The sequence below is a fragment of the Hylobates moloch genome, unplaced genomic scaffold (genome assembly GCF_009828535.3).
Source record: "Hylobates moloch isolate HMO894 unplaced genomic scaffold, HMol_V3 SCAFFOLD_6, whole genome shotgun sequence".
Classification (NCBI taxonomy): domain Eukaryota; kingdom Metazoa; phylum Chordata; class Mammalia; order Primates; family Hylobatidae; genus Hylobates; species Hylobates moloch.
In genome coordinates, this window is record NW_026652281.1 from 69,049,545 (window position 1) to 69,064,106 (window position 14,562).

At 39.9% G+C, this 14,562-nt stretch overlaps 1 protein-coding gene across 1 annotated transcript in view; it reads left to right on the forward strand.

Annotated features, from left to right (window-relative positions):
* Window positions 1-14,562, forward strand: part of DMGDH (dimethylglycine dehydrogenase) — a 75,311-nt gene that overhangs the window by 30,388 nt on the left and 30,361 nt on the right. Inside the window, exons 8-14 of the mRNA XM_032156981.2 lie at window positions 1,916-2,085; window positions 2,484-2,637; window positions 4,334-4,499; window positions 5,299-5,429; window positions 6,681-6,898; window positions 8,752-8,909; window positions 10,973-11,032. Of these exons, the coding sequence (XP_032012872.1) occupies window positions 1,916-2,085; window positions 2,484-2,637; window positions 4,334-4,499; window positions 5,299-5,429; window positions 6,681-6,898; window positions 8,752-8,909; window positions 10,973-11,032 (1,057 nt within the window). The remainder of the gene's footprint in view (window positions 1-1,915; window positions 2,086-2,483; window positions 2,638-4,333; window positions 4,500-5,298; window positions 5,430-6,680; window positions 6,899-8,751; window positions 8,910-10,972; window positions 11,033-14,562) is intronic.

The following is a 14,562-nucleotide window of genomic DNA, read 5'->3' on the forward strand; positions in this document are numbered from 1 at the left end:
TAGGTTTGGTCTTTTCACATAGTCCCAAATTTCTTGGAGGCTTTGTTTGTTTCTTTTTATTCTTTTTTCTCTAAACTTCCCTTCTCGCTTCATTTCATTAAGTTCATGTCCTTTGTAGGGACATGGATGAAACTGGAAAACATCATTCTCAGTAAACTATTGCAAGGACAAAAAACCAAACACCGCATGTTCTCACTCATAGGTGGGAATTGAACAATGAGAACTCATGGACACAGGAAGGGGAACATCACACTCCGGGGACTGTTGTGGGGTGGGGGGAAGGGGGAGGGATAGCATTAGGAGATATACCTAATGCTAAATGACGAGTTAATGGGTGCAGCAAACCAACACGGCACATGGATACATATGTAACAAACCTGCACATTGTGCACATGTACCCTAAAACCTAAAGTATAATAATAAAATAAAAAAATAATAATAATAATTTTTCTTGCTTTCTTAAAATTTAGAGAGGTTGTTTGTGGATAATTTGGATGCCCCATGTCTATTAAAATGCCCAAAGGAATGTAAATTGCTGGTTTTTTATTCTCTTTGAGAAAGTCTTTTATAAAATATAGGCACTCATTTTTATGAAAGCAAAACAGGTGTCTTGCTGTGGGAAAAGTTAGTTAACATTTTCAGCGTTTGCTAAAGTTCCTCCCATGCTCTTAGAAGCTGTGGTTCTGGCTAAGTTGCTGTTGTTGGGGATACTAGCATTTCTGTGTCTTGATGTCTGCTTTGTATCCCCTTTTCTTGCTTCTCTCCCCATGACTCCCTGCTCATTCAGTTCCTTGGAAGCTCCTGACTACCACAGATGAACTCACAGTAGAGGCCTTCATTAGACAAGACTGAGTGGGTAGAACTACACATGGCCAATGTAAAACCAATCCATTTTCTGATGTCAAAACCCCTTTATTTTCCACATCGTGTTCTTGATTTTAAAGTATCATCTTAGGAAAATAGAAAACAAGCCCACCTTCCCCATCAAGTGGCCTATTAGTTGCAAAATACAAGAGACAGTGTTCCTTTCTACCTCTTTCCACAAGTCCTCAGGTGAAGGCCTCTTTGCCTGAATGTTTCTAAGATAATGGCTCAAGTTCCTTGCACAGAGGTCATTGTCTAAGGAGGTCAGAACTAAGTTGAGTCTGAGAAGAGATGGATGGGACACCACAGTACATGTTTCTCCCACCGTGTTTCCTACCAGTCAGGATAATCATAGCTCAGGAGGGCTGTTAGGGTACCAGCCACATCTGCCTGTTTGCATTCTGGCTCCAACCTCTAGTTTTCCTAAAGCAAAATTCTTATTAGTTAGGAGTCAAGGATCTCGAGCCTTTTCTCCATAAAGATCTATTTTGCTTGTTGTTGTTGGTTTTTGTTTTGTTTTGTTTTTTGAGAGAGGGTCTCGCTTTGTTACCCAGGCTGGAGTGCAGTGGTGTGAACATGGCTCACTGCAGCCTCTACTGCCTAGGCTCAAGTTATCCTCCTGCCTCAGCCACCCGTGTACCTGGGACCACAGTCTTGTGCCACCATGCCCAGATAACTTTTTTATTTTTTTTGTAGCGATGAGTTCTCACTTTTTTGGCCAGGCTGGTCTCAAACTCCTAGTCTCAAACGATCCTTCCAAAGTGCTGGGATTACAGGTGTGAGCTACTGTGCCCTGCCCAATAAGGAGCTATTTTGCAGGTGTACATCTCTTGAAACTGTAAATAAACTAGCTATCAAGTCAGGCACATTTAATTTGGATGCCTAAACATGTCACTTTTAAGGAAAAAATTGTTCCATAGAGATTATGTTACTTGTGTGTTCTGATTAGCACAGAACAGTCCAAATTTGAAGCCCTGTAAAATAGTTTGATCATGTTTCATTTGAAAACTACATGTGTTAGTAATGGGTTTTCTATCCCTGTATTTGAAAGATATGGCATAATCCACGCTGGTGGGGTAGGGAAATATCTCAGTGACTGGATCCTGCATGGAGAGCCTCCTTTTGATCTGATAGAGTTGGATCCTAATCGCTATGGCAAATGGACAACAACCCAGTACACTGAGGCCAAAGCAAGAGAATCATATGGATTCAACAATATTGGTAAGGTGCAAATTTACTGTTGTCTACAAAGTGTTGACAGAATTGAATTGTAGCATCTCTGACTTTATATGGTCTTTATTCTATTCACTGGGATGGCGGTAGTTAGGGACTCCAAAAAGCATTGTGCCCCTAAGACATAACAAGGAATATATATGGATGTATATATTTAACATGCGAAATGCCTTGCTGTTTTTAAATTTTAAATATATTTTTACTTTACTCTTTGATGAGTCATATAAATGACAGCTCTGTTTTCTACATAAATCATTCATATAGATGCATGTATGTATGTTTATGCATCTGGATTTTAAGTACTGTATTTCCATATTTGGAATCCCATAAAAGTATCTTGTTGTTTTGGCTATATGTGATTTGAAGTACCAATTTTTCTTTTTCAGTTGGTTATCCTAAAGAAGAACGGTTTGCTGGAAGGCCAACTCAACGAGTCAGTGGGCTCTATCAAAGGCTGGAGTCTAAGTGTTCCATGGGGTTCCATGCTGGCTGGGAGCAGCCGCACTGGTTCTACAAACCAGGCCAGGACACTCAGTACAGGTGGGAGAAGGACTTTACCTGCCTGTGGTTCTGACCGAGGGGTGAAACAACGGGACAGCAAAAAGTGCTGATTCCGCCTTACACTCCATTGCTCCACCCTGTTCCAAGGAGCACTGAGCCTTGTCCTACAAAAATTACTCCCTGGCAGTGGTGGCATTAGTCTAGCCCACGGGACACTGGCCCACATCTAGGACTCACGTGACCCTGCGAGTCCTATAGCCGGCCTTGGTGAAGCCCCTTGGCATTTACCAGACCCTCAGAGGAACCTTCCAACCCCCCTCCAAATTCCCACGTGGCTTCAGTTGGCTCCTAAAGGTTTGCTGTACTTTAGGACGCTCAGTGGAATCACATCGTGTATAACCACAAAATGTACCTGGAGTTTTGGATTTTCTGTTCATCCTGAAATTGCTCAAAGCAACTGCTTTCTAGAGTGTGCGCACTGAGCCATGCAAATTATATGCACAGTTGATAAATTAGCGGAAAAGATTATTTGCATAGCATTCCAGGTTAAGCGAAAACAAGTATGCCACTAAAACAGTTCTCTGAATTCCGGTAAAGTGCTACCTGCCATTGTTGTACTTTGGATTAATAGTGATTATATATATTTTTCTCAAGAGAATCCACAGACCAAGGGAAAACAAGCTGCAAATTTAGAAGTTACGTTATCCTTATTTTTGAGCTGTGATTTTGCTTTTTACAATAGGTTTTGCTATTTTAAGACTAGATCTAATTCGTACAAAGTATAACAGAGAACCCGTTGTTGATGAATAAATTTGGGCTTTATAAGCAGCCAGTCTAGATTATTTGGTGGCCAAATACTGATTTGGTTTTTCCTAAATGACTCTAATACGTCACTTTTACTCTTCACTTAGTGCTGATTGGATCTGGCCTAAGTTTCTTCTGCCATTTAATAATTAAACTATTGAAAATTCATGTTACAGACATAGCATCCTGCTCTGAAGTTAAAATACCACATTAGAAGTCCACTTCATAAAGCAGAAAGGACCTTTAGTAATGAGTCAAGAGACCTTTGTTCCAGGTCTGGCTCTGTCATTAATGCAAAGGCCTTGGAAATCATTTTATGCCTTTTCTCTGAAAAATGAAGATTTGGGACCAGATCCTTATGTACCCCAGGTGTGGACCAACAGCACAGGCATCTCCTGCGAGCCTGGGAGAATGCAGACTATGGGGTCCCACCCCATACCTGCTGCTTCAGAATGTGGACTTTAACAAGTGCAAGTGATCTGTATTCCCATTAATGTTTGAGAAGCACTGGACCAGATAGCTCCACCCCGCCCCCCAACCCAGACACTCTGATTTAATTAGGGCCATTTTAAATTGCTCTCCAGATGATTCTAATATGCATCTAGAATTGAAAACACCAGACTGGTTGACTTATAAACTCTCTTCCAGATCTGAGAGCCCATGAATTATATCTTATTTTCCAGTTAATCAGCACTTTACTCACTGCGAAATGAGTCAAAGGGATAAATGAGTAACTTTAAAAGGTCACATTCCAAAATACATGAATGATTTGCAGAACAGAATTTCAGAGTGCATGGTCTCACCTCCCATGGTCCCACTCCCCGCTGCCCGTAGGATTTTCTAGATGAGTAGGGCTTATTAAAATATCCTATTCTGTAATTTTTGAAAAATGAACGGGAGTTGTTTTATGACACTAAATGTTGTGTTTCAGGCCAAGTTTTCGCCGCACAAACTGGTTTGAGCCTGTGGGCTCGGAGTATAAACAGGTTATGCAAAGAGTAGGGGTAACTGACCTATCACCATTTGGCAAGTTTAACATCAAAGGCCAAGATTCCATTAGACTACTGGACCATCTCTTTGCAAATGTCATTCCAAAGGTAAATAGCCTTGTAGGGATACAAGGTCCAGGATTCTGACCTATTTAATTCTTCATCCCACATGTTATTTTAGTTCACCTAATGATTTCTGAATGAACACTAGAACTCTTCAACTGACCAAAAGTATACAAGCTTATTTTCTTTCTTTTTTTCTTTTCTTTTCTTTCTTTTTTTTTTTGAGAGACAGAGTCTTGCTCTGTCACCCAGGCTGGAGTGCAGTGGTGTGATCTTGGCTCACTGCAACCTCCGCCTCCCAGGTTCAAGCAATTCTCCTGCCTCAGTTTCCCAAGTAGCTGGGACTACAGGCACGTGCCACCACGCCCAGCTAATTTTTGTATTTTTTAGTAGAAACAGGGTTTCACTATATGTTGCCCAGGCTGGTCTCAAACTCCTGACCTCAGGTGATCCACCCGCCTCAGCCTCCCAGAGTGCTGGGATTATAGGCATGAGCCACCATGCCCAGCCTACAAACTAATTTTCAAATTTAAATTTTTGTTGAGTGAATTCTCATTCAAGGATCTTATGACTTTGCTTAATTGTTTTGATGGGAACTTAAAATTGAGTTCTGCAATTAAATGAAGAATAGCTTTTAAATGACAAATAGTTTTAAATGATTGTTTAAATGGAGAACTTCAAATTATTTTGGGTTTAGTTTTACAGATAATTCATACAATTGATACAAATGGTAAGAGTCAGATACTTTTCATTCTTAACACCCACATTGTTATTTAAATAGGTGTTAAAAGGATGCATGTGATTTTTAGTTCATCCTAAGGTAATTGTAAATTTTTTTATGTAGGTGGGTTTTACAAATATAAGTCACATGTTAACACCCAAAGGTCGAGTGTATGCTGAGTTGACTGTTTCTCACCAATCTCCCGGGGAGTTTCTTTTAATTACTGGCTCTGGATCAGAACTTCATGATCTTAGGTAAGTGCACACCTAGTAAGAGAATTTTGTACACGTTATATATTGACTCAGTCTTACACTGAGTTTTTCTTTTTACCAGTACTCGAAAGTACGACTTTATTTCTTCTTAAACCTGATTGTTTCAAATAAACTTTATGTTTTTTTATACAAAAATATTTGAAGTGAGGGCCCCTGCCCCTCCCAAAGGTAATTCATCCATAGGTTACTGGTTCTAATAATATTAATTCCATTTATTAGGCATCATCAATGTGCCAGAACCTTTTTTAGACATTAGCTTAATGAATTCTCTTAATATTTTGCAAGGTATATATGATTCCCATGATCAGATGAGGAAACTGAGGTTTGGGTTAAGGGAACTTACTCACACGAGGTTTTTGATTCTGATGCCCACATTCGGTCCACTTCTGTAAGCTGTCTTCCTAAATTATCTTTGTCCTTTGTGATGCTTTGTGCTTTCTGGTCCACAGCTGGATCTAAGTTGCTGACCTGCCACATCCAGCCTTTACATGAATCTTCATTCTACCATAAAGTCTTTAGTCTAATATTCCAAAAATATTTGGAATATTATTATTTAATACATGTCTTACTCTGACAAATTCTCATCTTAGTTGTAAAGTGATGCAAATTATATGCTCCAATCCAAGATGTACTGGGCCCATCTTAATAGCTTAGCTTTGTGTAAATCCAGATGAACATTTTGTGATAGACTTAGATAGCTCAAGGACTGCTCGATAAATTAGAAACCAGCCCTATAGCTGGGTCCCAATAACTCATCAAGCCATAGAAATTGAAACTAGAGTTTCTGTCTTTTCCTTGTGATTGTCAGAGCAATTACGTGTCTTGTGGCAGGCACATTATTAACCTTTAGCAACATAAATGTGCCTCCTGTGTACAGGTATTAGAGAAAATTTGGGTTTAAATTAATTTTTGAAGGCTGAATCAGTAGTTTAAATGCAAAAGGGCTGTGTCACTATTTAAAATAATTGTGCGGCAGAGCTCATTAAATTGAAGGATCCTTCTGTACTGTGAAAAATTACCCCCCAAATTTATAAGCGGGCGATTTAAAGAGAATCACGTAACATCTCAGGGGCTCGGTTTCCTCAACTTTAAAAATCAGTGTGATTTCATGAAATGACACTCTGGGGATTTTCTGATAACTCTAGATACAAAGCATGTCTTCAGAAAAATAATTTGTTACCAAAGTACATTATTCAAGCGGTATTTAACACCATGTTCATGACTGAAATGCAGATGGATTGAAGAAGAAGCAGTCAAAGGTGGATATGATGTTGAAATTAAAAACATAACCGATGAGCTTGGAGTTCTTGGAGTTGCTGGGCCACAGGCAAGAAAAGTCCTTCAGAAACTGACCTCTGAAGATCTTAGTGATGATGTTTTCAAGTTTCTTCAAACCAAGTCCTTAAAAGTTTCCAGCATTCCTGTCACTGCTACTAGGATATCTTATACTGGTAAGATTGGAAAACAACCTGGAATAAGTCTCTGAAATTTAAAAGGTCAATTTAAAATTTAAAATTTAAAATTAAAAGGTCATGTCACCAGAAATGTGTGAGTGTGTATGCATGTGCACAGTCACACTCACTTTTGTCCATGTGACTTTGGAGGAAGATTTTTGTTCTGCCCAGCTCTTATGTCAAGTCTGTCTATTCACTCCTCATCTTGGAAGTGGTTCCACAGATTTCTAGTTGTTGCTCCACTCCCATAGCTGCCTACCATCTGGAATGGCAGATAAAAAAAAAAAAAGTGGGGGCTGGGTGCAGTGGCTTACACCTGTAATCCCAGCACTTTGGGAGGCTGAGGCAGGCTGATCACCTGAGGTCGGGAGTTCGAGACCAGCCTGACCAACATGGGGAAAACCCATCTCTACTGAAAATACAAAATTAGCTGGGCGCGGTGGCGCATGCCTGTAATCCCAGCTGCTCTGGAGGCTGAGGCAGAAGAATTGCTTGAACTTGGGAGGCGGAGGTTGTATGAGCCAAGATGGCACCACTGCACTCCAGCCTGGGCAACAAGAGTGAAACTCCATCTCAAAAAAAAAAGAAAAAAAGTGGGGAAGAGGATTGGCTGAAATAGTCAGGCCAGCCAACTCTATCTGCAAACATTCAAGATAGTCTCCTGGAGATAGAATCTCCCATAGAGACCATTTTGAATGTATCAGGTACCTCTCCTAGAGCATTGCCAACAATCCATCTTTCCTTCCAGACTAAGTTCACTGAGAAGTCTTCCTCTAGCACCTAACCTTGCACATGATAGGTATTTGATACAGAGATGAATGAATGCTCTTCAGTTTCCCCAGTGGTGCTCTGGGCTCTCTTCTAAGTTTTTCTAGACCTCCTTGTCTCTCACAGGAGTACTGCATGCCCAAGCATTCATTCAATTATATGTTGCTCCTATTCTGTGGTATCCCATAAAAACACCTTACCATGAGCCCTCCACCTTGGGAAACAGGAGAACAGAGATTAAAGACCATAGCTCTTTTCTGGGCTGCTGCTATTCCTTTTCCCTGCCCTTCTTCCACCCAACCTTGGCAAATTCTAGAGTAAAAAATGAGCAGGGCTGGATGCAGTGGCTCATACCTGTAATCCCAGCACTTTGGGAGGCCAGAGTGGGAGGATTGATTGTCCCAGGAGTTCAGGACCAGCCTGGGCAACATAGTGAGACCCTGTCTCAACAAAAAAACAAGACAAAAAAAAAAAAAAAAAAAAACAAGAACAACAAAAATAAGCAGGATTTTTTGGATTACATTTAATTTCTTTTGATTTTTGCCCACAGCTCTATTGATGAATGAAATGACTAGGGAAGAAGTGGGAGGGGGAGAAGTCAGAGACTATGGCTTTCTCACTATGAGGATAACTTGAATAATTCTTAGTTAACTATATTTTTAAGCTTGTGATTTTTGGGCAAGGGGTTGGTTTAAACCTTGAACTCGTTGCCTTGATAAACTGTGCCATGCTAACTATTCACCTAACGTCATTGTCCCGGAAAACAGTCAAACCTCATTAGAAAGCTGGGGTCCAGGGTGGAGATTAATTCCTGCATTATAGTCTTTCTGTGTCATGACAAGAGGTGTCCTGCATACCACCATCTACATGGGAGTCAGGATCGGCACAAATGCATCTATGATATGGTGGGCTTCTTTGCAGTGGGGTACTTGTAACTTTTTGTGAGCTGGTCTTTTTAGAGACTGACAATGTCTATGTTGCATAAGTGGAATTTCTCCTGCTTTTATGTGTTCTAGCTAATGCACATTAGATCTAGTGATCATTGTTCTTGCTGTGCTGCGGCACCTGTGGGTTTATTTCAGGTGAGCTGGGTTGGGAGCTGTACCACAGAAGAGAAGATTCTCTGGCGCTGTATGACGCTATCATGAATGCAGGCCAGGAGGAGGGAATCGACAATTTTGGAACCTATGCCATGAATGCCTTACGCCTGGAGAAAGCCTTCAGAGCCTGGGGGTTAGAGGTTTGAAATGCTAGCATCTTTATTAACATTTTATGTTTATTTATCTCATTTTTATATAAGGTCTGGTTTGAACTGCAATAACATTGGTTTTGGCTGTAAAAGAAATTACGTATCATTAGATAACTTTATTTCATTAGGGAAAGAGGTTTTTCTCCTTAATTTCTCATGTGAAAGTTCAGTGGAATTCTGACATATTCTGCCTTAATTCATCCTAGTTGGCTGAGAGCCCTAGATATCTGTCTTGGACTTTGGGGAGCCGGCTTGCCTCATGGGATTAGAGTAACACTTTTCAAAGTCTCTCCTCCTCTGTCATTTTGCCCGTCTTCATTTTCTTCTTATCTTGTACCTTTTGGTGAATTAACACTCCTTTCTGAGGGGCAGGGTTGATGGTCAAGAATGTGGTGGTCCAGCCTTCCTCCACCATTAGTAATGGTTATTTAGAGTTTCTATTTGCATAGTGCTTTAACCATTTACATATTTTCATATGCATGATTTCATTTTCCTTTTCAACTCTCCATTACCTCTATTTTACACATAATAACACTGAGACTAAGAGAACCACTTGGTCCAGATTACCTAGTAAGTGGCCAGCCTGTGGTTTAAACTCTGTTCTCCTCCTTTATTTCCAATATGGCAGGCTATCTCTGGACCCATTCACTATTTCAGATTCACTAGTTGTTTCTATGGAAGACACTGAGGTTTTAGGCCTGAACGGTAAGATAAGGGATAGTGGTAAAAGATGGACTCAGAGCAGGGACTCTTGGGTTTGAATTTTTCCTCCACCACGCACCAGCTATCTGGCCTAACCGTCCAGAACTTGTTTACTTTTCTAAAAAATGGATTTTTTATGCTACAGAATTATCATAGATTGTAGAGAGAGTCTAGGAAGTGCCAAGCACATAATAAAGTGCATTTGATTGGAGGGGAGAGTGTGTTTCAAAGCCCAGGCAGAGACCCGGGGGCATTTAGAGTACGCAGAAGCAAGTGGGTCCCCTATTAGGGAATTCGCTAGCTACAACTGGGGACTGAGGCGAGGCTAGGCGCAGGGACAGAAACGGAGGACAGCGCGGTCGCCACACTCTCCGAGGAATGAAGCAGCAGGAGCAGCCCTTTGGGAGTCAGACATTTCTCCATCCTCCTGCCTTTTATTTTCTATTTCCTCTCCCCGGGACCTCCTCTGGAGAGCTTTTCTCCTCCCGTCCCTCCGATTTCCCAGCAGTGCCAGAGCGCCCTCTAGTGTTCGTACTGCAATCCTCCGTGCTTCATTTTTATTTTTTTCTTTGAAGGAATTCTGAAATTTTGAACAGATAAAAATAATTTTAGAATAGCTCAAATTGATTAAGAAATATGAGGCAACGTTTTATGTCATATAAAACAAGCGTACTTTCATTTGGTTTATGCAGGTGCTGTGTTGCTTTAAAACTTTGACTACTTTTAGGGGGTTTAGACTAGTTCTCTCACTGCGAAGAGAACAAGAAAACAAAGAAAGAAAGAAACAAAAACCATTAACTTCAGGTCTATTACCAAATATTGGCGTTAGCCCTCACTTGGTAGCTATCACAGTGACTTGGCCACATTTGAAGAGATACAGATTCAAACTCCGCTTATTCCTTTCTCTTCTCCTGAACTCTATCAGCCACCTTCCTACCATCTGCTTTCCCTCCACCTTACCCTGATTCTCGGTTAATTGTAAGATAAGTAAATTGTTTAATAACTTTTCAAAACATAGTTATGTAAAATTATTGCAGAAAAACATGTGAAAATCTTGTTTCTAGAAGAAACATCACGTGCACTCCCTCAGATGTTTATTAAAATGGGAGAGCTGTGGAAACACAGTGAATTTTAGTTTCTATATTTATTATATTCAAATGACCAGTTTTGCTGAAAGGCTACATTGAATTTTGGATTAAAAAATTGTTTTCAAAACCAGTCTGTAGTTTGCTTTTCTTTAGAAGCAGTGTTGAAAAATCAAAAAGTGTTCTTTCTCCTAAAAACAAATACGAAACTGATGTTACCAAAATGACTTGCACTCATCTAAGATTTAAAATGTGTTTCCTTTTTAGATGAACTGTGATACAAATCCTTTGGAAGCTGGACTGGAATATTTTGTGAAGTTAAATAAGGTATGTTTACATTCCAAAGTGTGCTTGAAGTAAATCTTAACATTACGATGCTATTTGGTGACACAGCCATTCTTTAAAATTTAACCAAGTATGGATTATAGGAGAAACAAGGTGAACATAAATACTAGCATTGCTCAATTGTGTCATATTAGTCTTTTGTCAACATTTGCTTAGTTCAAACTATTGGAGTGTGCTTGCAGATTTAAGATAGCAGAATCCAGCATCTTTAAGGGCTAAATCTAAATTCTAAGATAAAAATTAGTAAGGAGAAGAAGATTATCTGTCAGATTCTAGTAGACATTTATGTTGGAAGTGCGCCATGTTGTGTATTTTACAGTAACTCCTGGTGACTTGGGAAATTGCACATTAGCTGATCAAACATACTGCATTCATTGATCCTTCTGGATACTCACAGTGTGGAGCAGCCTCACTTCAGCATATCTGTCCATCTGCTTGTCAAGCATCCTTGTGTGTAGCTGCAACATCTGAATATAAGCAAATAACACGTTTCAAATGTTTTCGGCATAAAATGGGTATTAACTGAGAAGCTAATACAAGCCCAAATAATCATAACTGATAAGACACTCCAAAGGGAACTCCTACATCAGTGGTTCTTAAAATGTAGCCTTCAGACTAACAGCATCAGCCTCATTGGGAGCTTGTTAGAAATGCTAATTCTCAGGTCCCACCCTAGAACTACTAAATCAGAATCTCTGGGAGTCAGGCCAACAAATCTGTTTTAACAACCCCTGCAGGGGATTCTGATGCATCTAAGGTTTGAGAAGCATTACTCTGAATAATTATAGTGGAAAAGTGTATCATGAGGCCAATTTATTACAGCCAAGCTCACCTGTACAAGCCTTACAACTATAAATGAGGTTACTCCATTGAGCAGTGCCTAAGAGTTATAATAAAATAACTTAATACAGCTGTGGTGAGTGGTAGTATTGAAGAATAAGGGCAGCAGCGGCTACTGTTTAGGATGTTTGTTAGAACTCCAAAAATAAAATGTCTTGCTGTAGATGGTTATAAACTAAAGACTGATTTCCCATCATGTGGAAATACGTGAATACATGTATATGACTCAATCAGGCCAAGGAAACCTTTTTCATGACCCTGCGTCAGTTCCCAAATTCTGAGCTATAATATTAACATAAAACATGTGTATTTATAGTATGAGATTTTAGGAAAATGAACCTCCTAAAGGGTTTTAAAGGGAATATCTTTCTGTACATTCTCTCCATGGCTTTTATTTTTATGAGGTACCATCTGCCTCCAGACCAGAGAAAGCAGGTGCTTGGAATTTGGGCAGACCCTAGCAGCAGATTGCTCCCTCTGATAGCAGAAGCCTTACTTTAGCTGTTTCAAATAAGGTTAAAAATGGCCTGACTCTTGAAAGTGCTAAATTTCTGTTGTTGGTCACCAGTAGGTAGATGGATAACTGATTCTTTTGCTTTAGTGTTCAGATATTATTGTTTGGGGATAAGGCATAGATAAATAACCCCTTCGTATTGAAATGGGATTTTCAAAAATCTTTTATGATTATTAGCAGAGGTGGATTGTGTATTTGTTAGTTAAGTTATACGGCCAAATAACCAAAGCTCATCTCAGAACGTAGTTAGTTGTTTAGCAGATACTAATTTTGATTTCTGGCATGTTTTTATAATTTCTGAATTGTTTCTCACTCAAGTGTCACAAAGTTAATTAACTAATGATTTTATAAGGTAAATGTCCTTGTAGCCCAAGGACCTGGCCCCGACCGAGCCAGTCTTTTTCAATTATGTCAATTCAAGTGGCTAGTTGGTATTAACCTACTCATAATGATGCTCGCTAATCTCCAAGACAGGTGAATAGATTAGATCAACTTTGGTGGTTTCGTAGCAGTGTATAATGTGAAACGGATTCCTGGAAACCTTATTAACATTACAAACTAAGTTTTGTAACTTGACCATTCAAGTCCTGTGCCTAAAAACCAAAATGTTACCCAAACTAGCTTCATACAATATTTTAAATACTGTAAGCCTATATTGCTTTGGAAGATCGATGCTATAGGAGAACAGAAGCAACAGCTAATACAGAGAGATATTTATATTTGATACCAAAACAAACACAGCAAAAACCCTGGCATTTTACAATTGTTTGAAATCAGTTACTTCTTTCCCTTCAGAGCAAACATAAAATTCTCTGGTTGGCCCTTAGGCATTTACACTATGATCGTTTAAGCCATAATGTGAAGAAAAGGTAGAAGCTGACTGTGTCAGAGCTAGATGAGTCCCTGGGGATCAGCTGGTACTCCCCTCCCCCATCTGAAGCGGAGGAAACTGAAGCACAGAGAGGGAAAGTGTCGTGGGGGAGGCCATTGCTTTAGCTTAGGTCCCTCTGACCTCATCGTGGAGCTTTCCCACCCACCACTTTTCCCCCACAAAGTCGTTTTCCACAGTGGGCTTATCAGACTTGAAAGACTGTCCAAGAATTTCTTTCTCTGGTAACATATATTATTTGTATGGACTACCTTTTATTAATAGACACTTCCCCCACATGTTTTTGCTGTAACTAATTTTGCATTTTATGATAGGATCAGAATAGCTGCTTTGCCCATTTTAAGGAGGAAAATGGCTGGGTGAGCAGATGGGCCATCAGGCCTTATTAGGGTGAATCGTGTTCTTGGCAAAACCTGTAAGAAAATAGGGAAAAGAACAATGGAGTACTGAAGAACTCTTTCATCACAAAGGGAGACGGCACAGTGGCCCGTGCTTCCTTCCGTCTTGGAGTTATTCCAGCCTCCTTCCCCTGGTGTTGGCTTATGTGAAGTTGATACACATGTATCATTCATTCATCCGTTCATCTAGTAGACATTTATTAAGTACTGCTGATTAGACACCTTGCTAAACCATAGATCTAAATGTTAAAGATATACTCCTGATGGCTCTCAGATCTCATGAACCTGGAAACAAATGATATTTCAGGAACTAAAACTGTAGGGATACGTTCTTAGCGATAATTGTGAAGATAACCCTTCCGCAAGTGGAGGGCTCCCCAGCCGCATGCAACACTGCCATCTTGTGGGAAGTGCCCCATAGAGCCCTGACAGGAAGCCTTGACCAAAGCTGCGGTAAAAATAATTGAATCTGTACTTTAAAAATCTTCTTAACTAAAAACGCTTCACCTGAAACAACTCATATCATTGTTCTCAATGGTATTTTTGGTATGTTCCAAAGGAAGTAACTTTTGGGAGGAAAATCAGTGGCCTTTGTTTAGTTGGAGACAGAAGAAATGTAGTAATCAAGAGCAAAAGGAAAATCAGCTGCCTTTGGATGGAGTCATAGGTATTCTTGGAATTTTCCTTGTGGAAATACTGAATTTTTGTCCATTTCTGGAGAACCTCCACGAAGATTCACAGAGACTCAAGTATTAAGCGTTATGTGTTGAAGCACATCAGAAGAATTTGTTTTCTATGATATGTTTCTCCCTCTTTTTCTCACTCCTCCCTCTCTTTCCCTTTTTCTCTCTCCTTCCCCTCTCTCCCCATC